This window comes from Saccopteryx bilineata, chromosome 1, assembly GCF_036850765.1.
Source record: "Saccopteryx bilineata isolate mSacBil1 chromosome 1, mSacBil1_pri_phased_curated, whole genome shotgun sequence".
NCBI classification, from domain to species: Eukaryota; Metazoa; Chordata; class Mammalia; order Chiroptera; family Emballonuridae; genus Saccopteryx; species Saccopteryx bilineata.
In genome coordinates this window covers 203,029,135-203,055,792 of record NC_089490.1, presented here as the reverse complement: position 1 = coordinate 203,055,792, position 26,658 = coordinate 203,029,135, and the positions used below count along the sequence as shown (strand labels likewise).

Below are 26,658 nucleotides of genomic sequence, written 5' to 3'. Positions count from 1 at the left end.
TATTATCAAAACCTATTTTTTTTTTTTTTGTATTTTTCTGAAGCTGGAAACGGGGAGAGACAGTCAGACAGACTCCCGCATGCGCCCGACCGGGATCCACCCGGCATGCCCACCAGGGGGCGATGCTCTGCCCCTCCAGGGTGTCGCTCTGTTGCGACCAGAGCCACTCTAGCGCCTGGGGCAGAGACCAAGGAGCCATCCCCAGCGCCCGGGCCATCTTTGCTCCAATGGAGCCTCGGCTGCGGGAGGGGAAGAGAGAGAGAGAGAGGAAGGAGAGGGGGAGGGGTGGAGAAGCAGATGGGCGCCTCTCCTGTGTGCCCTGGCCGGGAATCAAACCCGGGACTTCTGCACGCCAGGCCGACACTCTACCACTGAGCCAACCAGCCAGGGCCTTATCAAGACTTTTTGAATCCAGTTTTAGTCCTACAACCTTTTTTAAAAGATAAAAATACCATCTTTTTACTGATGAAAGTAATTGGAGAGTATAATTTTAAATCTAACCCAAATAGACTTGGTTGTTTCACCCTGAATTAGCCATACTTAACCGAAGCACCAGTAGAAGCAGACGGAGTCCCACTCCTGAGGTCTGGGCAGATTTACCGTATAACAGAGTGGATAGGTAATATTAGGCTGGCAGAGCTGGGGGGAGGGGGGAGGAAAGCGTTGCCTAGTTTCTTCTTTCAAACTCCTCAGCCAGTCCACTCCCTACAAGGGGGGTGAAAACATGAGAAGTGGGGAGTAAGTGTTACTTTGTAGTGTTCACTAGCTTTTGGTTCTCTTGCCCCATTAAATTTACTTCACATAAAACTTTTTAATAGAAATCCCCACGTACTTATAAGTGAAAATAGGATAATGAATTCCAGCATTCTGGTACCAATATCAAATTATCAGTATATGTAGAATTCTTTTTTAGCAAGTGAGAGAGAGACAGACAGGAAGTGAGAGAAAAATTAGAAGCATCAAGTTATTCTCTTCAGTTGTTCACTGATAGCTTTCACATTTATGCCTTGACTGAGGATGGAGCTCCAGCTGAGCTAGAGACCCCTTGCTCAAGCCAGCGACCTTGGGGTCATGTCTGTGATCCTGCACTCAAGCTGGTGAGCCCACACTCGAGCCAGATGAGCCCATGCTCAAACCAGCCACCTTGGGGTTTCAAACCTGAGTCCTCAGTGTCCCAGGCTGATGCTCTATCCACTGTGCCACCTCCTGGTCCGGCAACTCTTGCATTTTTTTGTCTTCACAGTCTGGGAAAGGAGGAGGTGGGTGTGATGTCCACAGTCAGAGGAGGTGGGTGTGATGTCGCAGGAAATGATAGCAGAGAACTTATGTGAAGTGAGAGTGGAGTGGTGGCCAGGGATGAGCAGCACCTGAAGGAAGGCCATGGGCGACTGGGCTCCAGGGAGGGTTGCTCATTAAATAAGGCTGAGATGATTTTGGGAGTTATCAACATCAAAATTATTTTTTATGATAATCATTTTTAAATAATGTGACTAGATAAAGTTGTAACTCATTTATTTTAGGTACTTTTATAGACAACTTCTGCTCTTCTACAGCAAAAATCCTGCTATGATGGAAAAATCAATATTTTGTACAGAGCCAGCTTCAGATTTACTCACTGTCAAACAGAATATCAACATTTACCTCTATATGAACCAGTTGCCTAAAGGATCAGCCCAGATTAAGTCACAGTTGTAAGTACTATAGAAGCAGTTTTTAAAAGCCAGTGGGATGGTCATGTCAGGTAGTCAGAGTCCCTTCAGCAGCAGAACAAGTAAAATTGTGTCTTCACATCCCCTCCAGCCTTCACGTGCTACTGGGAGACAGCAAGGGCACGGAGTCCGTCTCCCTCCCCTCAGGGTGACCTGTTGCTACTATTGATACTTCAGTATTGATGTGCTTCGACACATTCTTTTCTGTGCTATTCATAATCTCCTTTCTAGTTTGAAGAATTCATAAACTTTATGAAAGGATAGATTTATGTGCTCTTAACATACTAATACAAGAGTTAAGGAATGCATTTATTTTTCTGGTGAGTGAATGGCCAAAACTTCATTATTTTGATGAATGGGAAGCCTTATTTAGGATGAAAATGAAACAATACAAAGAAACACAGAGCAAAAAGTGAAACTCACTTCAAGTCTGACCATCTAGAGATAACCACGCTTAACATTTTGCTAAAAATTCTTGTGACGCCTTTGGAAACAAGGGCAACAAATATTCCTGGAGAATAGATTTTATTGTTGTAACACTATTGGAGATAAATCTTGAGTACAGATAGTTTTCCATTTTTAATTGCCTCATTTTAAAGTTTTAAGAAATATTTATATAGAAAAAATAACTCAGACTATGGTAAGAACAAAAGATTAGGTTTTCATTTTATTTTAAGACACATCAAGAATAGCTATATGAAATTGTCTGTGTCTTGGTTCCTTTCTGTTTGGAACCAAGTTGTTCCATTCCAGCCTTTGGGTTTGCATCTACATCTGTTACTGGAATTAAATGTACACTGGCCAGTTCAACGTTTGAGAACAGTTCTTAGGTGCATGTAGCTTTCACTTTGTCAGCTTTGTTTTTTTTTTTTAATAAAACAGTTTATTCTTTTATTATTATTTCTTAATTATTGTATTATTTTCTATATGAACATATATATTTTTCAATGACAGTTTACATTCAGTATTACAGTATTTTGTATCAGTCTCTGGTATACAGCACAGTGGTTAGACAATCAAACACTTTACAAAGTGACCCCCACCCTAGTATTTCCAGTCCCCATCTGCTGCTGTACATAGTTATTTATTCTTTTTTTTTTTTTTTTTTAGAGAGGAGAGAGAGAGACAGAGAGGGAGAGAGAGGAGAGAGAAACAGAGAAAGAAGGGGGGAGGAGCTGGAAGCATCAACTCCCATATGTGCCTTGACCAGGCAAGCCCAGGGTTTCGAACCGGCGACCACAGCATTTCCAGGTCGACGCTTTATCCACTGTGCCACCACAGGTCAGGCCTGCTGTACATAGTTATTAAAGTATTATTGACTATGCTTTATGCTGTACTTTACATCCCCATGACTAGGAGCAGCTGATTCGTACTTCTTTATCCCTTCACCTTTTTCACCCAGCCCCCTCTCCCCTTTCTCTCTGCCATCCACAGCCTGATCTCGGTATTGAAGAGGCTGCTCGTTTAATTTACTCTCCTTTTTGAAAAAAAATGTGACTTTTCTCCAAATCTGGACTTGCACTTATGTTCTCAAGGCTGACACCATAAGGTGCTTGCTGCATTGTCATCGGAGGCTTGCTTGTTGCCAGTGGCTCTCACATGCTTGTTTTCTTTGCTTAGCTGCCAGCTTTGTTTTTTAAAGGAAGAAACTTTTCTTTCTCCAGGCGTCTTAATCCACATTCGATATCTGCATTTGAAGCCAATGAAGAACTAAGTCTCCATATAGCTGTTGAAGGCAAAATTTATCTGACTGTCTACTGCCCTGCAGACGTTGCCAATAGAGTGAGCAGCATGTCCTCCAGTGACAAACTGATGAAATGGGAGGTGCTCGGTGTGCAGGGGGCACTGCTGAGTCAGTTCATACAGCCGGTTTACATCAGCAGCATCCTCGTGGGTGAGTACAGCCTGGTCCCTCCTGGCGCTTTCACAGAGATAACCTGTGCTTATCAGTATAAAAGCAGGTAGCCTCACGTGTGCTTTATTTAAGGGAAGAAAACAGATCCACTGTTTTGTTGAGCTTTTCATTTCATGATGATTTGTAATCATGCTTAGTATAATGTGACTTTTGTCATTAGAGGCCAAGATCTAATATTTTTAGTTAACCAATCAGATGTATTCTATTCTTGAACTCATACTTTAGTTTGCACAATATTCGGTTTTCACCTTTCTTTTGAAAGCTGTTTCTTTGAACTTCTCATATCTAATAGCTTATATTTAGTTATCCTGAAATAAGAAAGATACTAAATGCCCATTTTGGTTTTTTCCTACCCTTATGCTTTTTGCATACATTTGCTCATGGTCTCGATCCTCTGAGTAGGAAGTAAGTAGAACACAAAATCAATAAGGTGAATTAGTAAAATACCTCCCTTGATGGGGGATATAACAGAATGCTGTATTTAATGGTTTTCCAGCTATTATTTCAGTGACAGTTTGGGGGCTCATTTCTGTAGTTCCCATAAAGTCCTGGTTGTTTCAAAGCCTTAGGTACTCCAGTGAATCAGTTGAAATACTACCATTGTTTAGCTCTTCTGCTTACTGTTAAATTTTGATAACAGTTTCACATGGAAGCTTTGGAGCCTCACCTGGGTATTGTCTTTGTTTTTAGGTGGCTATTTCTGTTATTCTAGTTTTGTTTTTTTGTACTTTTGCATATTTTATACCCATTTCTTCAGGAATTTCTTGTATAGGTGATGTTTTAATGCCACCCCTATAAATTTAAATAAAAAGAAAAGCTGTCAGTCAGGTCAATTTATACTAAGCATGATTACAAATCACCATGAAATGAAAAGCTCAACAAAACAGTGGATCTGTTTTCTTCCCTTAAACCTTTGACTTTAACCTTTGAGTTTCATGTTAGTATTTCAGATCATTTTGGAGAAATCAAATCAAAACTTCTCAATTATATGACTTAATTTTTGAGATATGTTTTTTTTAAATAATTTAGACTCAAGATATAATCAGACTCATACAGAATAGAGTTAATAATTAAAACATACATAAGGGAGAAAAGTAAACTTTCTAATAAGATATTAATATACCTGATTTTTTTCTATTGAATTAGATTTTGCAGCACCCCATTAAAACATCTGGTGAGACAGCTGATGTTGATGGAATCTTGTACAGAGTGTGACTTACGGGGTTTTAATCCCCAAATGTTTCCTGCTCCTTTAGGCACAGCCAATGTCATTTCTTGTTACAGTTTCCCTTAGTCTGTTTGGGCTGCTACAAAAAAAAAAAAAGCATCCTCTGGGTGGATTAAACGACAGATATTTATTTCCACAGTTCTGGAGGGTGGGAAGTCCAGCATCACAGCGCTGGGAGGTCCAGTGTCTCAGTGTCTAGTGTGGCCACTTCCTGTGTGCTCACTGTGTCCTCATACAATGGGAAGGAAGAGGGGCTCTCTTTTATAAGGACACCCATTCCTGAGGGCTCCACCCTATGGCCTCATCATCTTGCTAAGGCCCCATCTCCAAATACTGTCATGGTGGGGCTCGGGCCTCAGCATGGGAATTGTGCAGGGACACACTTAGTCTGTAGGGCAGTGTCTAATGAGCACATAACATTTTCTTTTGAATTTATGTCTTCTTTTCATTATAGGTATAATGACTTCCACAAACCTTATTATGTTTTCCCAACTTTTTTTTTGTGCCCACATGCACCTTTAGCCTTCATTTGTCAGTGCCTCTTGATTTGGAACTTTCAAAGGAGTGCTTAATAAAAAGGTGTCAGAGCAACTCATGTTTTTTTACATCATATTCTAGTTCCCAGATAGTCATAATGAATGTGAGTCCAGTGGCTAAGTCAACACCTCCAGTGAAGTGGACCCAAAACTGTGAAATGTGTGTAGTGGAACATAACAAGTCTTTAGTGAGAACCTCTAACCCTTGAATGCAAAGACATCTGTAGAGTTACTAATTTTTAAATAGGAATGACTGGTCCCTAACTACTCTATTAAGTTTGAGGCAGCCCTTATACTAATAACATTTTATCTTTTTTGAGCTCTTTTCAACAATTATTTTAAATGAGAACTTGAAGCTTTTGGTATTGCCCAGAGCTTTAGGTCATTCTTTTTTTTTTTTTAGGTCATTCTTAAAACAAAACAAAAAATACTTTGTGTTGTGAAACTAGAACATTGTGGTATTGAAACAATTGTAGTTTGTGGCCCTCAGATATGGAAAAGTAACATACTTTCACAAACTTTTTCTCAGCCATATTTATTTGCTGCAATTTTTGCTGGATTCTGAGAAATCCAGACAGACTGAGCCACTTCTTTCTGGTGAACCCTGTAAAAAATACCAGTTTCCTACTGGGTCATCTCTGGCTCTGCTTTTATTCACTGCAATGCACACTGCTTTCTGTAGAAGATTTGTCTTTAAATGGAGCTTCTGGCTGTCCTTGCCTTGCCCTGCTTCTGGTAAAGAATATAGAAGCAGCTGCCCAAGAGGAGCCGTGGGAGAGGGAAGGCTGCAAGGTGAAGGATGCGGAATGAACTTGAGACTCACCAGTCCTTGGACTCTGTGCTCTCTGACATTGATCTGTTTATTCTGCTTTTGCTTCCTAGGGGATGGGAATTGCAGTGACACTAGAGGCTTGGAAATTGCTATCAAACAGCGTGTTGATGATATACTCACTTCAGAACTTCCCATGTTTTACTTGGTCAACCGACCTCACATTAGTTTAGTGCCTTCTGCCTTTCTGCTTCAAACAGACGTGAATTATAGATCATTAAGTCTGAACTGGTCACAAGGGGACATTTCTTTGGAGATTGTAGATGGCCTAAATGGGAAAATCACCGAAAGGTCAGCATAACTAATTTCTTTAAAAACTGGGTATTACTTAGGTAAAAGAATACATTTTAATGCAAGTTTTTATTCTAGCTTGTTTTGGATATAATTATTTGAATTCTGAGCAGTATAATAATAGATATCATTAATTGGATATGACTATGTTGTAGACATTGTTTCTGATAAGACAGGCCTGGAGAAGTTCTATAACTTACTGAAGTTACATAGTAAGTGGAGGAGCCAGCATTCAAAATCAGTTTCCAGAACCTGTGTTTCTCCAAGTGTCATTTTATGACCATTAAAAAGTTCTCTAGGTTCTGAAGGTTAGCTCAGTCGGTTAGAGTATTATCCTGAAATGCCAAGATTGTGGGTTTGATCCCGGTCACAGCACATATGGGAAGCAACCAATGAATGCCTAAGACAGTGGAACAACAAATGAATGCTTCTCTCTCCACAACCCTCCCCTCCTCTGTCTCTCTAAAACCAATCAGTCAATAAAATAAAAAGTTTGTTGCCTGACCTGTGGTGGCGCAGTGGATAAAGCGTTGACCTGGAAATGCTGAGGTCGCCGGTTCAAAACCCTGGGCTTGCCTGGTCAAGGCACATATGGGAGTTGATGCTTCCAGCCCCTCCCCCCCTTCTGTCTCTCCTCTGTCTCTCCCTCTCCTCTCTAAAATGAATTAAAAAAAAAAAGTTTGCTAACTTTACACTCAAAGAGGAAGTATAAAGTGAAACTGCAGAATATTTAGAAAAGAAAGGTTTCCTTTAATAAGTCTCACCTAGAACTTGGCAGATCTATAGCTAAAGTAAAGCTGACTGGGAAACCAGTACTTGAAATGCTTGTATCAACAAGTAATGGAAATAAGCAGGATGAAGAAATCAGTAAAACTAGAAATGTGAAGATGTAGAAAACAGGAAAAGAAGTATCATAAACTGATTTTGTGAAAAAATTACTAATCTCATAAAAATAATGGAGTAATTACTCAGAAATAGAGAAAATTAAAAAATCATAAACTTCTTTGCTCAGTCAAGCAAATGTATTTGCAGATCTGAGTTGAAATGCATAAATTTTTAGGAAAAAATATTTCTAAAACTGGTAATAGGAGGGAAATATCTAAACAGGTTATTTTCATGAGAAAGCTATAAAGGAGGTACCCTAACTCTTCCTCAAAAAAAGCACCATTCTGAGGTAGTTCAGAGAAATTTTAAAGACCTTTAAAGAACAAGAATTTGTAGCATTATCTAAAAATGATGGAAAATATCCCAGTGCTTTTGTTAGTCAAGTATATCATTGATACGTAAATGTGTAGAAGAGTGCCACTCAAAAGTTACAGACCAAGCTTACTTTTATATCCAGGCAAAATTGCTAATAAAATATTAATTAGGAAACAGAATCAAGCAGTACGTTAAAATAATAATGTATTTTATACAGCAGTACCAATTGGGTTTTTTTCTAGGAATGTGGGGTAGTAACATAATAAAAATAATACCAGGTTAGAAACTCTTATTGATGTAGTAATTTGTCAGATTAATTGATTTCGGGAAACATACCCTATCTATAAATTCAAAGAAGGCATGCAAGACAGTTCTACAGTTATTCTAGGTAAAGATGCTCAGTGAAGCCTGACCAGGTGGTGGCACAGTGGATAGAGCGTCGAACTGGGATGCTGAGGACCCAGGTTCAAGACCTTGAGGTTGCCAGCTTGAGCGCGGGCTCATCTGGTTTGAGCAAAAGCTCACCAGCTTGGACCCAAGGTCACTGGCTGGATCAAGGGATTAGTTAAGTCTGCTGAAGGCCCACAGTCAAGGCACATATGAGAAACCAATCAATGAACAACTAAGGTGTCGCAATGCGCAACAAAAAACTAATGATTGATGCTTCTCATCTCTCCATTCCTGTCTATCCCTCTCTCTGTCTCTGTAAAAAAAAGAGATGCTCAGTGAAGCAGGAATAGATGTTTTTGTTAAGGATAAAGTGTGTCTTTATTAGTCCAAAAGTTGATGAATCTCTAGAACATTTTCACTGACATTTAGACAAGCATGATTGTTTACTGTTATTGTTGTTATTCAGTATTTTACTTAATGCCTTTTAGACAAGAGAAATAAATGAGGTATAAAATATTGGAAAGGAGAAAGTGAAGTTACCTCTGTTTGCATATGGTATCACTTTATAACTGAAATGCCCAAGAGAATCATCTGAAAAACTACTAGAATGTGCCTGACCAGGCGGTGGCGCAGTGGATGGAGCATTGGACTGGGATGCAGAAGACCCAGGTTCGAGACCCCAAGGTCGCCAGCTTGAATCCAAGGTCTCTGGCTTGAGCAGGGGATTTCTAGGTCTGCTGAAGGCCCACAGTCAAGGCACATATGAGAAAGCAATCATATGAACAACTAAGGTGTCGCAATGCGCAATGAAAAACTGATGATTGATGCTTTTCATCTCTCTCCGTTCCTGTCTGTCTATCCCTCTCTCTGACTCTCTCTGTCTCTGTAAAAAAACAAAAAAACAAAAAAAACCCCAAAAAACTACTAGAATGAAAATCGTGGTCGAAAATTAATATATAGAAATGAATAGCTTTTATACACAAGAGCATATGGTAACCATTGCTGCATATAATCTCCCTCGACACTTAGTGGCTTAAAACAGCAGCTATTTATTACTGCTCACAAGTCTTTAGGTCAACTGAGCTGACTTCGTTGGGCTCCCCCATGCATCTGGGATCAGCTCTAGGCAGACTTTAGAGCAGTGGTTCTCAACCTTTCTAATGCCGTGACCCCGCAATACAGTTCCTCATGTTGCGGTGACCCCAAACCAAAAAATAATTTTGGTGGCTACTTCATAACTGTCATTTTGCTACAGTTATGATTCAGAATGTAAATACCTGATATGCATTATGTATTCTCATTGCTACAAATCAAACATAATTTAAACATGGTGATTAATCACAAAAACAATATTTAATTATATATTGAGAAATATTTATTACTAACGGACCTCCTTACCTAGTGTATTGGGGCTACCATTCCATAAATAGCTGCTTAACTAATGGATCTGTTTTTTCCAGATTAGTGGCAAGTTTTCTATATAGAACGGTGTGAACTACGTCATAGGATACACTGCAGTTTCTGCACAGCATGGTATCTTTCAGGGCTCTTTCACACTATAAAGCAGCGGTTTCTGCGGTGGAATCCACATCTCATTTACTTCAATGGGAGACCCGTGGATTCCGAAGAAGAGAGATCTCCTGTACGGCAGAAATGCAGTTCCGACACATTTCTTCCTCTCCTATTCAAGTCAATGAGAGGCCGCAGCAGATTCCGCTCAAATATAGAGCATGCTGCTTAATTTTTTCCACACTAGAACTTTTCCTAGAGCAGAAAAATTCCAAAGGTGGAATCCGCCACCCCCAATAGACTGAAAGAGGCCTCACACTGAGGAATCTGCTGTGCGGATTCTGCAGTGTAAAAGATCTGCCTCCTATAGAAGTCTATTGGGGGTGGCGGATTCCACCTTTGGAATTTTTCTGCTCTAGGAAAAGTTCTAGCGTGGAAAAAATTAAGCAGCATGCTCTATATTTGAGCGGAATCTGCTGCGGCCTCCCATTGACTTGGAGAGGAAGAAATGTGTCGGAAACGGTCATTTCTCCGCCTTTTATTGAAATCAAAAGGAGGCTGCAGTGGATTGTGTGGTAACCCAAGATTCTCGGGAGCTCTCTTCCACAAAATCCACCGCACTCTCAATGAAATCAGTAGGAGGCGGATTCAATGCCGGAAACCGCTGATTTCAGCAGTTTCCTCATTCAGAATATGGGAAAATAGTGGGAGATATGGGAGATAATTATACATTGGGGAACAGTGTGAACTACATCTTATAGTGGTCTCTTATAGTATAAGACCGATGTAGTTCACACTGTGTAAATGTATGGTGCTTTGTGTAAGTGTAAGCTCCTTTGTGTACTGTGTAATGATTACACACAAAGCAGCTTACACTTACACAGTATTGTGTGTATGGTGTGTGTACTGTTTTTACATTATTAACCTTTTTTACACCAGCAGGCTCTCTTGGCTCTCTTGGCTCTCCGCCTCTTGCCTCTCTGCCTCCTAGGCTTCTGTCCTCCGGCGCTTGCTGCATCTGCCCACTGATGACGTCAGCAAGCACCGGACACATGTAATGCGCTGCTATGGACAAGCAGCCACGCTGCTATGGACTGTGGAGCATTCCCCCTGCTTCCCCCACCCCTTAGGCCCTGGACGGATGATGCAATCACATCTGCGCATGACCGCAGGCATTCAGTTTGGAACACACGTCCATAACGGCGTGCGTTCAAGCTGAACAGGGCTGCTGCAGACGGTAGCGTGGCTTCTCAGCGGCTAAAGCCATCGGAAATATGTATTTTCCGATGGCTTTAGGCGACCCCTGTGTTTTGGTCGTTCGACCCCTAACGGGGTCGTGACCCACAGGTTGAGAGCCCGCTGCCTTAGAGGGATGGACAACTGGCCTCTGGTTCTTGTGTTTTCTCAGCCCCTAGTAGCCTGGTCCCAGCTGGCTCATGTGGCAGAGGAAGGAGTCCCAGGAGAACGAGAACACAAAGCCTCCAGAGGCTTGGCCAGCATGGGGGTGTAGTCTGCTCTATTCACTGAAACAAGTCACAAAGCTAGCCCACATTCAAGGGGCGGGGAAGTCAGACGCAGCTATTGACAGGTGAATCTGAAAAATGACACTGTCAAGAGCATGGAGAAGAGAAATGAAGGATTGGGGCAATTTTTATAATCTATCACAAAGAGCAAGTAATGAGATATAATGAACGGAAGGAGTTATAATAGCAAAAAAGTTGATATGTGGGTCCACTTTTATTAAAAACATAGGAAAACTATATATCTACATGTGCATATGTGACACATATATAAGGAAGGTCCGGAGGACGTTGGTGTGTATATTTGACCTTTGTAGTGAGTTAAAATTACATACAGTGAAATGCATTGGACAATTTCATGTATTTTTACATGTACATACCATGTAACAATCACCCCAGTCAAAATGCAGGACATTTTTATCATCCCCAAAATATTTCTGTGCCCTCTTCTGGTCAGTTCTTCTAGTAGAACCACTGATTTAATTTGGATCACCATAGGTTAATTTTACTTAAGCCAAAAAAAGTTACAAATAGTATCCATCTTCTACTTTAGTTTTTAATGCAACACAGTGATAACAAACTATCATTTCAATAAAGAAATTAACTTCAGGAACAAATTGAATATTCTAAATATTTTTATGTAAAAAATTTTCACTATATGCATTGCACATAATTGAGATAAGTATCCGTTGATTTTAATCCCTTCAATTGCCGGTATAAATCGTTGAATAATGATTGCTGACTGTTTCACTCCTTTCTATCTCAGTTCCCCATTTAAAAGTGGTTTGTCCATGGCAAGCCGACTGTGTAAGGCTGCGATGTTAAGTCGATTTAACCTCCTTGCTGGCGAAGCTAAGAAAGACGGTGTACTTGAAGCTAGGACATACCATGCAGCGAAGGTAAGTCCTTAAAGGAGTGCAGTTGATCATAGGAATATAATTTAGAACAAAAACAGTATAATAATTATGATACATAGCAAAAATTGGTTGAATAGTTCCTGAATATAGGATATTGCCATGAATCTTAAACTTCTTAAACTTAATTTTTAAATGAACATGCAAGAAACTGGATATGTAAATAAGTATTGCCAGCTCAGTATGTATGTAGTTTGACAACATTGCTCAAAACTTGCTGTCGTGCCCAGAGAAACAGAACGTAGTAGAATTCTTCTGTCTAGAATACTAATGGTGCCAACTGTAGAAGTTGATTATTCTAAAATAATTAAGGTATTCAAACAAATTAACTTTCTATTAGAGCTATAAACAGCTTTAATTTCAGCATGTGATCTGGGCTTGATTTAACTAGCTGATACACATAACCTTTTTATTTCTTTAAAAATATTTTTTCTCTTTTTAGTATTACATAATGCATGTTCAAGTAGAGATTTGGCAATTTTTAAGTGCAGATGAAAAATATGACTTGTAAAACCATCTACTGGTTGTATATAATATTCATAATCTTGTCACATAAGCATGCTATTTGTTTCTTGTCATATATACAAATTGTGAGGTACACATAACTTTAAAGTACTAGATCATCCTGGGTATCTTTTTTGATGAGATTTTTCATTCAACATAATATGATATGAGCCATGCTCTCATAATATGAAATATCCATGTTATTGGGTTATTAAATATGTAAATTGTTAATAGCAAATAAATACACATTATGATGAATATACATTAAGATGAGAAATATTACAGAGACAAAGCAACATGGTGAAAAGGTTACTACATGAAGAACATATAACAATTATATATGTATATGGGTGTAACAACAGATACATTTTACATTTGGAAATTTACCTATGAATAATTCACGAGTCAGAAGAAATTGTAAGGGAAATTAAGAAATATCTTGAACTGAGAGAAAATGAAAATATAACATTAAAATTTATGGCCCAACCAGTGGTGGCGCAGTAGATGGAGGATCCACCTGGAATGCTGAGGTAACAGATTCAAAACCCTGAGGTCACTGACTTGAGCACAGGATCATCAATATGATCCCAAGGGCACTGGTTTGAGTCCAAGCTTGCTGGCTTGAGCCCCACCCTCCCGCCTCCCCCCACCTCCCCCATCAAGGTACATAATGAGAAGCAATTAATGAACAACCAGACTGACACAATTATAAGTTGATGCTTCTCATTTCTCTCCTCCCTTTCTCCCATCATGTCTGTCTCTCAAAAAAAAAAAAATGTATGGAATATAATCCAAGAAGTGCTTAGAAATTTATAGCTTTAAAAGGAAGAAAATCATGAGTTATTTGAGGTTTCACCTCAAGACATTAGAAGAAAAGATCAAAACAAAACAAGAGGGAGGAAATAATACAGAATAGGATAGATAATCAGTGAAATAGAAAATAGAAAAAATTTTAAAAATTAATGAGATGAAAATTGGCTCATCTTGGCCAGTTGGTTCAGTGGTAGAGCATTGGCCTGGCGTGTGGATGTCCCAGGTTCGATTCCTAGTCAGAGCACACAGGAGAAGGGCACATCTGCTTCTCCACCCTTTCCCCTGCCCCCTTGCTTCTCCCTTCCTCTCCCTCTCTCGCTCCCTCTCCCTCTCCTCCTCTTCTTCTCTCCCTCCCCCTATCCCCCTCCCCCTCTCTCCCTCCCTCTCTGTTCTTTCTCATAGCCATGGCTTGATTGGAGCAAGTTGGCCCTAGGTGCTGAGAATGGCTCCATGGCCTCCACTTGAGCAATGGAGGAATGCCCAGATGGGAAGAGCATCGCCCCCTAGTGGGCTTGCCAGGTGGATCCCAGTTGGGGTACATGTGGGAGTCTGTCTCTGCCTCCCCTCCTCTCACTGAATAAAAAGAAAAAAATTGACTCACTGAAAATATAAACAAAATTGATAATCCTTTAGCTAGACTGAGATAAAGTAAGATAACACAAATGATCAAAATTTAGAATGAAAGAAGTGTCATCACTACAGACCCCAAAGAGCTAAAATAATTATAAGAGCATCTTATGAACAACATTTTGTCAACAAATTAGACAAGTTAGATAAATGGATATGTTCCTAGAAAAAACAATTACAAAATCTGACTAGACAGAATATCTGAATTGAACTAAAGATACTGAATTACTAGTTAAAATTCTTTCTGTAAAGTAAAGCGGATATGGCTTCACTGGTGAATGTTAGCAAACATAACACAGAAATAATACAAATCCTATTAAAATTATTTTATAAAAAAGAGGAGGAAAAAGCACTTCCCAGCTCATTTTACAAGGCCAATGTCTCAGGAACATAAATGCAGAAATTATAAACAAGATATTAAGAAACGTATAAAGGGAATTATACCTTGACCAAGAAGTTTTATTTCAGGAATTCAAGGTTGATTTAACATCAGACAATTATTTGATAAAATATATTGTATGAATAGATTGAAGTTCAAAACCCACATAATTATTTCAAAAGATGTACAAAATTTAACACCAAATTACAATAAAAAACACTGAATGAGTAAGAAATAAAAATTAACTTCCTCAATTTGATAAAGGGCATCAACTAAAAATCTACGATTGACATTACACTTCATGATGAAAAACTGATGGGGAGATGGAGAGAAAGCAAGAATGTAAATCTCACCACATCTGTTCAACATTGTTCCTGTCAAGACAAAAAGAAAGAAAAGGCATCCAAGACTGAAAAGGAAGAAAAACTGACTTTCTAAATGATATAATCTTGTATGTAAAATCTTATGGAACTTACAAAACAAAATCCATATGTGTGAATTTAGCACACAGTATAAGAACAATATAGCAAAATAAATTGTGCGAACAAAAAATGTAATGACTCCAAAATTAAAATTGGGAAAACAGTTTAACTCACATTGGCATAAAAAATACTTAGGAAATAAATTTAACAATATAAGTGTGTGACGTGTACACTGAAATGATGAAACATTGCTGAAATTGAGGAAGACTTAAAGAAATGGATGTAGCATTTAATAGATTGGAACACTCAACAATCTGTGGATTCAATGCAAACTCCATCGTAAATACAGCAAGCTGTTGGGTAGAATTGGCAAGCTGATTCTAAAGTCAGTATGTAAATCCAAAGGACAAAAGAACTAAGACATTTTCTTTTAAAAGAATAAAATTGGTAGATGTACCCTACCTGGTTTCAAAATCTATCACATAGGCATAGTAATCAAAACAATATTGGTATACTGATAGAGGCATATAGATTAATGGAACAGAATAAGAATCCAGAAATAAACTCACATATTTATGGTCACTTAATTTTGTACAAAGGTGCCAAGGTAATTTAATGGGAGAAAGAATAGTCTTTTCAGCAAATTATACTTTTACCAATCTTGCAAAAAAAAAAAATCTCAAAATTGGTCATAGATCTAAAAGATCCAAAACTATGCACCTTCCAAGAAAAACAGGAGAAAATATTTGTATTTTTAGATTAGGGAAAATTATATCAGATATGACACCAAAGGCAGAATCTATGAATGACAAAACTTAGACTTCAAAACTTAAAACTATTTCAAAAATCATTAAGAAAATGAAAATACAGACTGGAAAAAATACTTGGAAATCGTGGATCTGACAGAGGTGTTGGATCTAGAATATTTATAAATTTTTATAACTCAGCATTAAGAGTGGAAACAATTCAGTTTTAAAAATGGCACAGAATGTATCTACAGGGCGAATAGACATATAAAAAGATGCTCAGCCTCATTAGTTGTTAGGAAATGCAAAATCAAACCACAGTGAGATACCTTTGCACACCCACTGAAATCCGGAAGATTGACTCCACAGATGTTGTGGAGCAACTGGAATGCTCCTGCTCTGCCAGCAGGAACGTGAACGGTATGATCGCTTCCTACAGTGGTAAACATATGCTTACCATGTGACCATTACTTCCACTGGTATCGAGCAAGGGGAAACATACACGTCCTTATGAGACTGGTATAAATGTTTACAAGTGTTATTCATAATAGTCCAAAACTGGAAACAATTCAGATGTTCTCACCAGTGATTGCATAAGTCAGGGATTGGGAACCTATGGCTCGCGAGCCAGATGTGGCTCTTTTGATGGCTGCATCTGGCTTGCAGACAAATCTTTAATAAAAAAAATAATAATGTTAAAAATATAAAACATTCTCATGTATTACAATCCATTCATTTCCTACCGCTCATGTTCATGGTTGCGGGTGGCTAGAACCAATCACAGCTGTTCTCCAGGATAACACCAAATTTTTATTGGATAATGCGTAATGTACATGGGTGGTTGTATGGCTCTCATGGAATTACATTTTAAAATATGTGGCGTTCATGGCTCTCTCAGCCAAAAAGATTCCCGACCCCTGGCATAAGTGATGTGATAGATATATCCATACTGTGGAATACTTATCAGCAATGAAAGGGAGCAGACTACTGTTATGGGAAATAACATGGATGAATCTGAAAACATGCTAACCTAAAGAAGCTGGACACAGCACTAGGGTCAGTAGATCGTGGTTCCCTACTGCTGGGCTGGGGATACAGACTGAGTACAGGTGGTGGAATTGTCTGACGACTGGACTATGGCTGCGCACATGTATAAATTCACTAAAAAAACATCAAACTGTATATTTAGAGTGGATGAAGTGATGGTATGTAAATTATGCCTCAGTAAAGTTTTTAAGTTCAACTAGATATTCATTTATAAAAAATGAAAGGAAATACCAAAATATTAATAGTGGTTATTTATAGTTTGGGGATTATAGATGATTTTTATTTTATGTTTTAGCTATTTTTCAAGTTTTCTTCAATGAGTCTGATTACTCTTAATGAAAAATGTTTAAGAAGAAAATTTGTGTTATAGGAGTGTTGGGAAAGAAACTTTGTAGTTTCAAAAATAATATTGAGAAAAAATAGGAATTCAAAAAGTTTTTTAATTTTTAAATGGTCAATTAAAGAGACAAGATTTAGGACTACTTATTTTTCATTAGCTAAATTCTGCCTCTATTCTATAATTGTTTTTTTTTTCTTTCTATAGTATATGTCTGGATCCTATCAAGAAGCTAAAACTTTGTTGAAATCCTACTTACAGCAACATGGCTATGGCTCCTGGATTGTGAAATCTCCCTGTATAGAGCAATTTAGTATGTGAATTAGGCAATCCATTTTCACATTAAAAGTATTTTCTTTTTTTGGTGTGTTTTGACTAGTAAAATTTGTTTTAAATATTGGTCATTTTCAGCTTTCAAAATCAGAATCTGGCAACAGGAGTGGCTAGAAATTGCTGAAAATTTGTAGATATTCATGTCAAATTACATTGAAACATTAGGGTTGTGAGGTTTTAGTTTTTCAAAAAGAATTACCTGATTATGTAGCCATTATATATATATATATATATTTACAAACATTATAAAGCTATTGCCCTTTTTGTAGTTTAAAAGAAAATTCATTCTTTAAAATTTTTGTTTTAAAGCTATTTATAGAACAAAAGATAATTCAACATTGTGTTCTAGTATCTATCTCACTTAAATTTTTTTAAATTAAAAATTAGAATCCAAGAATGCAAATAACAATTTTTACTCATTTGTTGGTTAATTCCGCATTCTAGTACCTGATATTTGCAATCACCATGTCATGTGATAGTAAAAAGCAGTAACTGAAACATTTCCTCACGTTAAACTGTACATGTGAATGCAGAAAAATGTTAAACATATTGGAAATAATTTGACTAATAGAAGATTATCATAAATACTTTAAATGAGATTGCTCATTTTCAGGTTTCTTCTAAGATCCATCCAAATGTGATTTAATTCTTTATATTTTAGATGAGTAGGAATTTGTAGTAAGATCAATAAAAGATTGTTTATATTTATATTTATACAATGCTGAGAAGAAAAGAGAAAGTTTGGTTACTCCTGAGTTAGGATGTGTATCTTCAGTGAAACTGAGTCCATTCCATTCCTTTAGTCTCTTCCCTTGTTCCTTAGTTTCCATCACAGGTGAATTAATTAAACATTATTGGTTCTCAGACTTTATCTTTTTAGCTGGGATCTTTATTAAATTTATAAGCTTCATGCCACCCCATATGAACTGTTATAATTCCTTATGAGGTTGATATAGGGTTTTTATCTGTCTATTCTAAAAGTATGGCAGTTGATGAGCATTGAAGTTGTTCTAGGAACACATACATGTTTTTTTCAGTAGACTAGATATTAATATTAGGTTCCATGTGAAATTGCCATTTTTATAGGTTAAAGGGGTCAAATATGGGTGGTTTTATATGGATCAACATAAATACTATTAAGTTTTATTTTTATCAGTTAGATAACATTTATTGCTTATTTCTCTAAACTGGCATTTTCTTGGTCTATTTTCTGAATTGTTTCTTTCCACAGCTGATTTCCAACCCTTATTTCAATTATTTTTTGAGAGTAACTTTGCCTTTGAAAATACAAGATCTTTTACCTTCTCTTGGCTCTTCACATTTGTGGGTGTTTTGCTTTGGACTGACTTAAATGGTGAGAAAGGGCACCAAGTGGTCAATAGTTGCCTCTGAAAGTTTTGCCTACATAGCAAAGGCCCTGTGCTGGTCACTACCATGGGACTCAGTAAAGGACAACTTATTTTCTCAAGAAAGTCAGTTTAAAGAGTAAGATAAATATACCTGTTTTACAGACAATCTAGTAAGTAGCTCCTTATTTATTCAACATAGAGTCACTGATTATGTGTTGTATCTGCTCAGTTATACTATTTTGGTTTAGAGGAAGAAAAGATCATATCTAAAGAGGGATATCAAGGGATGTAAAAGATGAAGGAGAAGGCATTAAGTAGAAGACATTCATTTAATAAAAAGGGCAAGAGATGGTGTAAAACCCAACATTGGCCTTTGTGACTCTTATTTAACCTCTTGGCTCAGTTTTTCATTATTGTAAGGGTGAAATTCATACTGGTGGTTGTCATTATTTTTCAGGGGTGGAAACCAGATGGAAAGGGCTCCAGGCTGTCCTACATCAAAGTAAAACAATGCTTCTCATCTTATTTTAACTGTTATGTGTCGGGGTTGGACAAGATGGTTTACTTGAAGAAAAGTAAACTACTTAATTCAGACATCTAAACTTCAACTTCTAATGTTGTTTAAAAACCACTAAACTAGTTGCATCTAAGTTGAAGTCCTCTTTTAACTCTGAGGTTCTGCTGTCTGAACAAGCATTGAAGGATGTGTAAAATTTAGAAGGCTGCAATGGGAGAGAGAATTCATACTCATTGGATGTAATAAAGCAAAGATTACAGGGCTTTGCTCTCCATATGTGAGGCTAGAGTATAGAACTCTTGATAAGTTGAGAGTTGAGTCTGGCATATTTTCTCAATATGAAAGGCAGAAGAGAGCTCTTGAAGGTTTTTGTGTAGAGAAACGACACTATTCCACATTTTCTTTACTTATTACGGAAATTTGCAAACATACAAAAATAGAATAGGAAATGAATCCCCATGTACCAGTCACCAAACTCAATGTTATTTTAAAATGGCAATTTTGTTTGATATATACCTCCCCAAACTGGTTTATGTTAGAGCAAATATCTCCAACATGTTATTTTATCTGAAGATACTTTGATGTGTATCTATAAAGTATGAGGATTTCTTAGTCCACTCATGTATAACCACAATTTAGTTAGCCACTTAAAGATTACTAGTAATGCTCCCATTATCTCATGAATGTGTAGATTGTTAGAACCAATATAAAAATCACATACATTGGAATCTATGTTTGTTGTTGTTTTAGCGAGAGACAGAGACAGACAGGGAGAAAGATGAGGATGAGAAGCATCAACTTGTAGTTGCAGCACCTTAGTAGTTCATTGATTGCTTTCTCATATGTGCCTTGATGGCAGGGGTGGGAGGTGGGGGTTCCAGCCAAACCAGTGACCTTGGGCTCAAGCTAGTGACTTTTGGGCTCAAGCCAGCAACTGTGGGGTCATGTCTGTGATCCCATACTCAAACTGGTGACCTCAGGATTTCAAACCTGGATCCTCAGTGTCCCAAGTTGATGCTCTGTCCATTGCACCGCCACCTGCTCAGGCTGTATGTTTCTTAAATATCTATTAATCTATATTTTCTCTCACATTTTTTTCTTTTAATTTTGGTTCTTGAAAAAACTGGCACTTTTGTTTGCTGTGACTCACAAGGTCATTTTTGTTGTATGATATCATTTAACAGGTTCTTTTGTCCTCTGTATTTCCTGAAACAAATAGTTAAAGCTAGAATTTAAGTTCAAATTTTTAGCAAGAATATTTCATAGACTGTTTTGTCTACTTTCATCAGAAGACACAATACTGGATTATCTTTCTTTTTGTGATGTTAGCTGTCATTGATAATCATTGCTTAATTCCATTATCTAATTAGGGATTCTAGGTGATCATCAGATTCTCTCATTAGCTGCAATGCTTCTATTAAATGTCCACTTCTGTATTCTTTGATTACCTGGGTACGGCTGGTAATAGAAAAGGCTGGATTGTTTCTCATTATTCTGTTTTTGAAATAGTTGGTTCACTGTCATCTTCTAAATTTGACCAATGAGAATTTTTTAGTATAATAAATTTAAGCATTTGTGTTTCAGTCACTGTAATTCATAGTCAGATTCAGATTGTTCTCTTTTGCCCATCAGAGCTTTTCCTAAGCATCTCGGTATTTTTCTTCTAGTTGATGTTTCTAATGCTATTTTAAGTGCTATCATTTTGTATATTTTATTTTCTGTGTATTTGTTGCTGACGTAGATATACAGATGATTTTTTATGTTGCCCTTATATCCAGTGACCTTGCTAAATTAATGCTAGAAGTTTCTCTGTAGAGTTTTTTGGATTTTCTTCATACACAGTCATGTCATATGTGAATAATGATGAGTTTTTTTCTTCTTAGTTTTCTGTGTCTTACAATTTCTTTTCCTTCCTTCCTTTATTTTTTTTGTTGCATCAGCAACCGCTTTCCCAGTACAATGTGAATAGAAGTAGTGAGTGGTGTCCTTGTCTTCTGTAGGAACCATGTCATGTTGCTGCCTAGATCTGTTGAACGTGATCCCAGTAGTCTTGTTAGCTCAATTTCTTCGCTGATGACAGTGTTCCTGCCTTGCTCATCTTGTGCATTTGTTGCCCTGCAGTCGGAATTGGCCCTTTCTCTGAAGAAGCCTCGTTCTTTTTTCATAGGAAGTAGGGTTTAGAAACCAGAGTCTGGATGCTAAGGGTAGGTACCCTATTAACATTGGGTTGGTTATTTTTTCCTGGGTCTTTCTTTTTAGAGAGAAGAGCTTGGGAATATGCATATTAATTTCAAATTCAGGTCCAGAGGGTTTTTAGTCAACCTGTTAAATCTTACATGTTATCACCTTTCTCTCACACCAAAATCCTGATTCTTATTAATACCAACATAATTTCTTCTTTACTTTTTTCTGCAACACACACATAATAGTCTCAATAACTGTATCATCACTATCATCAATAATGTGATTTCTGAAAACAATTTTAAATTGTTTTTGTACTTAGGCTCTAGCCTACCATATATGTACAACTAAGTAATATAATTTTAAAAGTAACTTTTAAAGTAACTTAAAATAACTTCTTTCTATGAGTTATACCTCCAACTCAACCCACAATTCAGATTGTTCATTTAATTTGACTCCTGCTATTTAGAAATTGAGATTTTAAATTATTATGTAAAAATATGACAAATGTATAATACATAATATATGTAAAGAAGTGTTTTATCTTTGTTCCTTGTGGGCACGTGTGCCCACACTTGCCTTTTCTCTGCCTTCAAACACACATATAGAAATATAATGTCATTTAGGTTTTTCACTTATCCTTTAATTATTTTTAATGTAAACCCCCACCCCCACACACAAACTTACATATGCATAGACATTTGAGATTTTTCCCTTTTTTTTTTTACTGTTATGGTTTTCTAGCAGCAGGTCTTTTGTGTTTTTTTTTTTAAATATTGTTTAGAGAAAAGACTGGGAAGTCCAGAGGCTATGACAAGAGCCTGAGTAAGAGAAATGACCTCAGTCAGGGTTGTGGCATTGTTAGAAAGTCCAGCAATGGTGGGAAGTAGGATCTGGAAGTAGGCAGACTAGATGACACCACGGGGCTGGACAGGTCAGAGGTGGCGCCATGGATGTGAGCCAAACAGCTAGAGGTGCGAGGAATAGAAGTGGACTTTTGGAGAAAATCAGTTTGGCTGAAAAGACAAAGTTTTGACGTAAATTTTTAAGGTGATAAGATTATTGGTGGAAATACTCATTAATTGAAAATACAGTGATAGAGACTTTGAAAGTTTTGGAGTAAAGATAAATCACAAATCACTTGCAAAGAGGTAATTAGATTGTGGGGGAAAAGGTTTGCCTCATTGCAGGGAGAATGAAAGGACACTAAGACCAGAGTATCAGACACACTTCGTGTTTATTTTGGAGAGATAAGAGCAAACACATGGAATTGTTGGGCGAGTGGATGAAGGGCAGAAACAGGAATTTCTAGAAGAATAGAACAAGCATTCTCCGATGCTGCAGGAGGGTCAAGGAGAAGGGGCCCAAAAACATCTTGGGGTTTGGCACCCAGGAGTTCTCCGGTGACGAAAACAGTGGCTCCCAAACCCACCTGCTCAGGAGAGGCCCAGGCCAAGTCCTGTGAGCCCGTCTGGGAAAGGCCCACATCTGCGTGTAAGGAGTTATCACAGACAACACGGTGCAGGTGGGACCGCGCCCTGTTGGGAAGCACTGCCCTGCGAGGTGATGAGCGGCTGGGGTGGCGGAAGAGGAACTGGTTGTGCTTCGGCGTGGACGGGAGCCGAGGACAGGGAGGCAGAGATTGGGCTCTCTTTCTAGCAGCTTGGTAAGAAATGAGGGTTGTGCTTGGTTTTCTGTATTTATAAAAGTAGGAGATTTAGTTGATGGGCGTGTGTTTATCCAACGCTTCCCACAGGGCATATACGACTTGTTGGGGCGTATAGGGTGTTAGCAGGTCTGGAACGACCCTGCCGTGGGCCGCTCTGCGGAGGGAAACTCGGGAAGTGTGACCGCGGCACTGAATGTTACTGAACGGCTACGTCAGAGTGGGGGAGTACGGGGAAAGGGAAGAGCCCAGTGGAAGTGAAACTGGAAAAAGGGCCCACTGGTCTAGCTGCCTGTTGCCATGAAAACCAACGATGGGACACAAGTGCTATTGGAAGGCAAGGTCTATGCAAGTGCTGGCCACCTGAGAAGGTGGTGGATCCCTGTCCTCAGGCACCTGGGTCCTTCCTCTGGGGCAGGCAGGGGCTTCTATAGGGAGGGGAATGGACAGAAATAGGACAGAGGAATCCAAGGAGGTGTTTGAGAGTTCTTTGCTGAAGGGACTTAGCATAAAGTTCATCCCATTGGTTACAGGCTAGCAAGTAACATAAATAAATTAGGGGTTTTGTTCCATGTAACAAGTCTCCACAGCTTCCCACAGTGACATTGTCCTTTTGGCCGTGAGCCATTGAGTAGCAGAACTGCCAGCCCCAGGGTAACCAGCATGAGGGGAAGGGCGGGAGGGCTCTTGTGCTTACTCTTCCTGCTGGGATGTTAGCCCTTGTTGTGCCTCAGCCTAGGGGAGCAGCTTCTAACTGTAGGGAGAGCTGGTCAGGGAGAGAGTGCAGGATTAATTACAATACATTTGGTGGGTTATAGAATACATAACTGATTACTAAGCTAGTAATAGTTAATCATGGCTAGAAGAGCAATGAATTGGATTTTAACATTTTACAGGAATCCTTTTATAAACTTGGTTAGTACATTCTTATTTAGCTCTATTTTATGACTAGTCAAACTAATAGGAGTAAATCAGTAATGTACTATATTTAGTCCTGGTTACAGAGGCAGTGAGGTTGCATTGAGGAAGGAAGGGGCAGATGTGAGAGAATGGGAGGGTGTGTCCAGGGTTCTTTCCAAGTTTGAATTCTTAGATTTAACTCTGGCCTGTGTTTTGTCATGCTCCATTCACCCTCAGTCTAACTCGGTCATTGGGGGAAATAGCCCAATAGTTACAATATTGGCGTGAGTGATGGCTAGTGAGCGAGGAGATAGAGTGGAGTTCCTTAAGCCTTTGAGGAGTCCGTGCGGGGTAGGGACAGCTGAAGCCCTGGACAGGCAATCTGGGCTTCGACAGCCTGCTTTTAACCCCCATCTTCAGTAACTCCATGCTCTTATCTGTGCCATGGCCTAAAATGTCTCTTGTGTTCATCATGTGCGGAGTAAAACAGACATTTTATTACCTGTTAGAGAAACAGGGTTTTTAGTTGGGAGGTATTCTCAGATAATTACATTTCATTTTGCCATGAAATGAAGTGAGAATTATTTTAAGAGATCCTCAGATAAAACTTGGGAAAAATAATTTGAGTAAAATGTGTGCATGACATACATAAAAATGCTTGGAGAACATTGATGGAGACTGGGTATGAATGTCGTCAAGCTTTATAACATTAATTAATGAAGGGTCACTGTGACTTACTAAGGCAAGTTTATTTTCTTTGAGAATAAGCTGAAATCGATGGTTCCTAGATAAAGATAATTATTCTTTGATGTGAGAAAGGAGAAAGAATATTGTTAAGTAAACAGGAAGCATGAGAATTTCCTCTTTAGAAATCTTTTGATTCTGATACATCCTATAAATTAACTTAAAACACAACTTATTACCCTGTCACTTCTTGTGTTATGATAGATGTCAAACAGATTGTGTTTAATGGTTTACTAGTACCATAGGACACCATCTGTCATCTTTGGTCCTGAGGAAGAAAAGCACCACAGAATACCGGTGGCTGCTGGTGTGCCCCTTCCTGGTGCACTTTTAAGTGTCTTCCCGGGTGAGGTGCGAGGACCACATACTGAGTCCAGCAGTGCCCTTTTTGGGTCCTTTGAATTCTTCCATGGGGAAGCTCTGCTGCTTCCACATCATTAGAAGAGACCTCTTGGAGCCAAGCACTGATTCAGTCAACTATTAATGGCATTTGTAAGTTCTCTTTAAATTCTAAATTCCAGGGAGTTGCACTCATCGCAGTTAAATCAGCCCAAACATGACTTACATTCCACCACTGTCAGTCTAAAACCTTGTGTCTCACTGCCCAGCAATGCTGAGATCTTAACAGCTCCCGTTTGGGGTCTGGAGGCAGTGAAAGCTGGTAGCCGTGAGTTCTGGGGAAAATTGCCTTCAATTTGTGAGTCATTGGAGGTCTTGAAGGAGAAGAGAGGTTTTCTTGGAAGGGACACAACTAAAGAAAAGGGGTTCCTGTTGTCAGCAGGACACACCGGTCTTGTCAGCCTCTGTGTACACCTGTCGCGTTTCAACGTTCTACTTCTGCCAGCCCTCAGTGTGGGAGTCCTGGAAGGTCTGACTGCATCTTTGCAGACCTTACATCAGGCTCTGCCCTCTGCCATGTCTTTCCTGTGACTTCTATAGAAATGGACTATTTCAAAACTGCCAATAAGGACTTCCACACACATTTTAAATTGTATATTCATAACTTTAATCTCCCCCTTTGTTCTGTGTCTGGACCATCAGGAGAATCTGGTGATAATTACAGTTTTTATAACTATCGTTGCTGTAGCAATTACATGTCATGGTCTTGGGCTTCACACCGTGCCCTCCATCTGCATTTCATCCTCTGTTAGCAGTGATGGTAACTTAGTGAGGATGCTGCTGTGTCCGTAGAGCTCCCCTCCTCTACTAGTACTGTGTTCCTTGAATATATGAAGAACCCAGTCGCAGGAGTCTGAGAGTCTGTTTCTTGCTATTTATAGTACAGGTCAGGAAATAGATGGCCTACTCAGAATAATTCAAGGGCCTCCTAAAGAGATGATGTATAATACAAAGCCAGGGCACAGGGAGCTGCAGGGGCTAGTACATTGCTGGGGCTGGTAGGAGAAGTGCAGCAGCTTGTCTGGAAACAGCAGGGCCCTGTGGAGAGCCAGAGGACAGGGAGCCTCCTGAGGGTGGAGAGCAAGGTGGGAGGTGTTGGAGAATGGGTGGAGAAGGACACCAAACTATATGAAGAGCTGCGGGAATGTTTGTGTTTGGCATCTTGTTTAAGGCATGACCTGGAGAAGAACATCATATAATTTGGTGAGATTTTCTCAGACTGAAACTAAGGAACCGATCACCTCATGGTGGGAGAAAGCAAGCACTCTGAGAAGCCGGTTTTTCTATTCCACAGACCTCTGCTGGGAGGAGCAAGTTTTGTAAGCATCTTCCCCATCTGGGAGGTCACATGGTACTTGGGAAAATTTTAGTGATTAGTCTGTGCTATTCTCAGAATAACATCTGGGCTTACTGATATCCATCAACTTTATTAAATAATTTTATTTACTGGTCTACATATACATTATATTTAATAATTCAATATAAAAATAAATACTTTGGGATAAATAATTTACATACATTTTAGAACCCTTAGGGCTTACAAAAAGAATCTTAAAAGATCCATATTTATCATCTGAAGACTAATAGTTACAAAAGGTAGCAAACCATACATCAAAAATAAATATAATTTTTAAATATTTAAATAAATAGAAA

General features: G+C 38.6%; 1 protein-coding gene across 1 annotated transcript in view; it reads left to right on the top strand.

Annotated features, from left to right (window-relative positions):
* The window catches only part of ADAD1 (adenosine deaminase domain containing 1), a 29,196-nt gene extending 11,952 nt beyond the window's left edge, over positions 1 to 17,244 (top strand). The window contains exons 8-12 of the mRNA XM_066253478.1: positions 1,521 to 1,691; positions 3,374 to 3,603; positions 6,271 to 6,508; positions 11,894 to 12,026; positions 17,124 to 17,244. Of these exons, the coding sequence (XP_066109575.1) occupies positions 1,521 to 1,691; positions 3,374 to 3,603; positions 6,271 to 6,508; positions 11,894 to 12,026; positions 17,124 to 17,237 (886 nt within the window). The 3' untranslated portion in view covers positions 17,238 to 17,244. The remainder of the gene's footprint in view (positions 1 to 1,520; positions 1,692 to 3,373; positions 3,604 to 6,270; positions 6,509 to 11,893; positions 12,027 to 17,123) is intronic.
* The last annotated feature ends 9,414 nt before the right edge of the window (positions 17,245 to 26,658 follow it).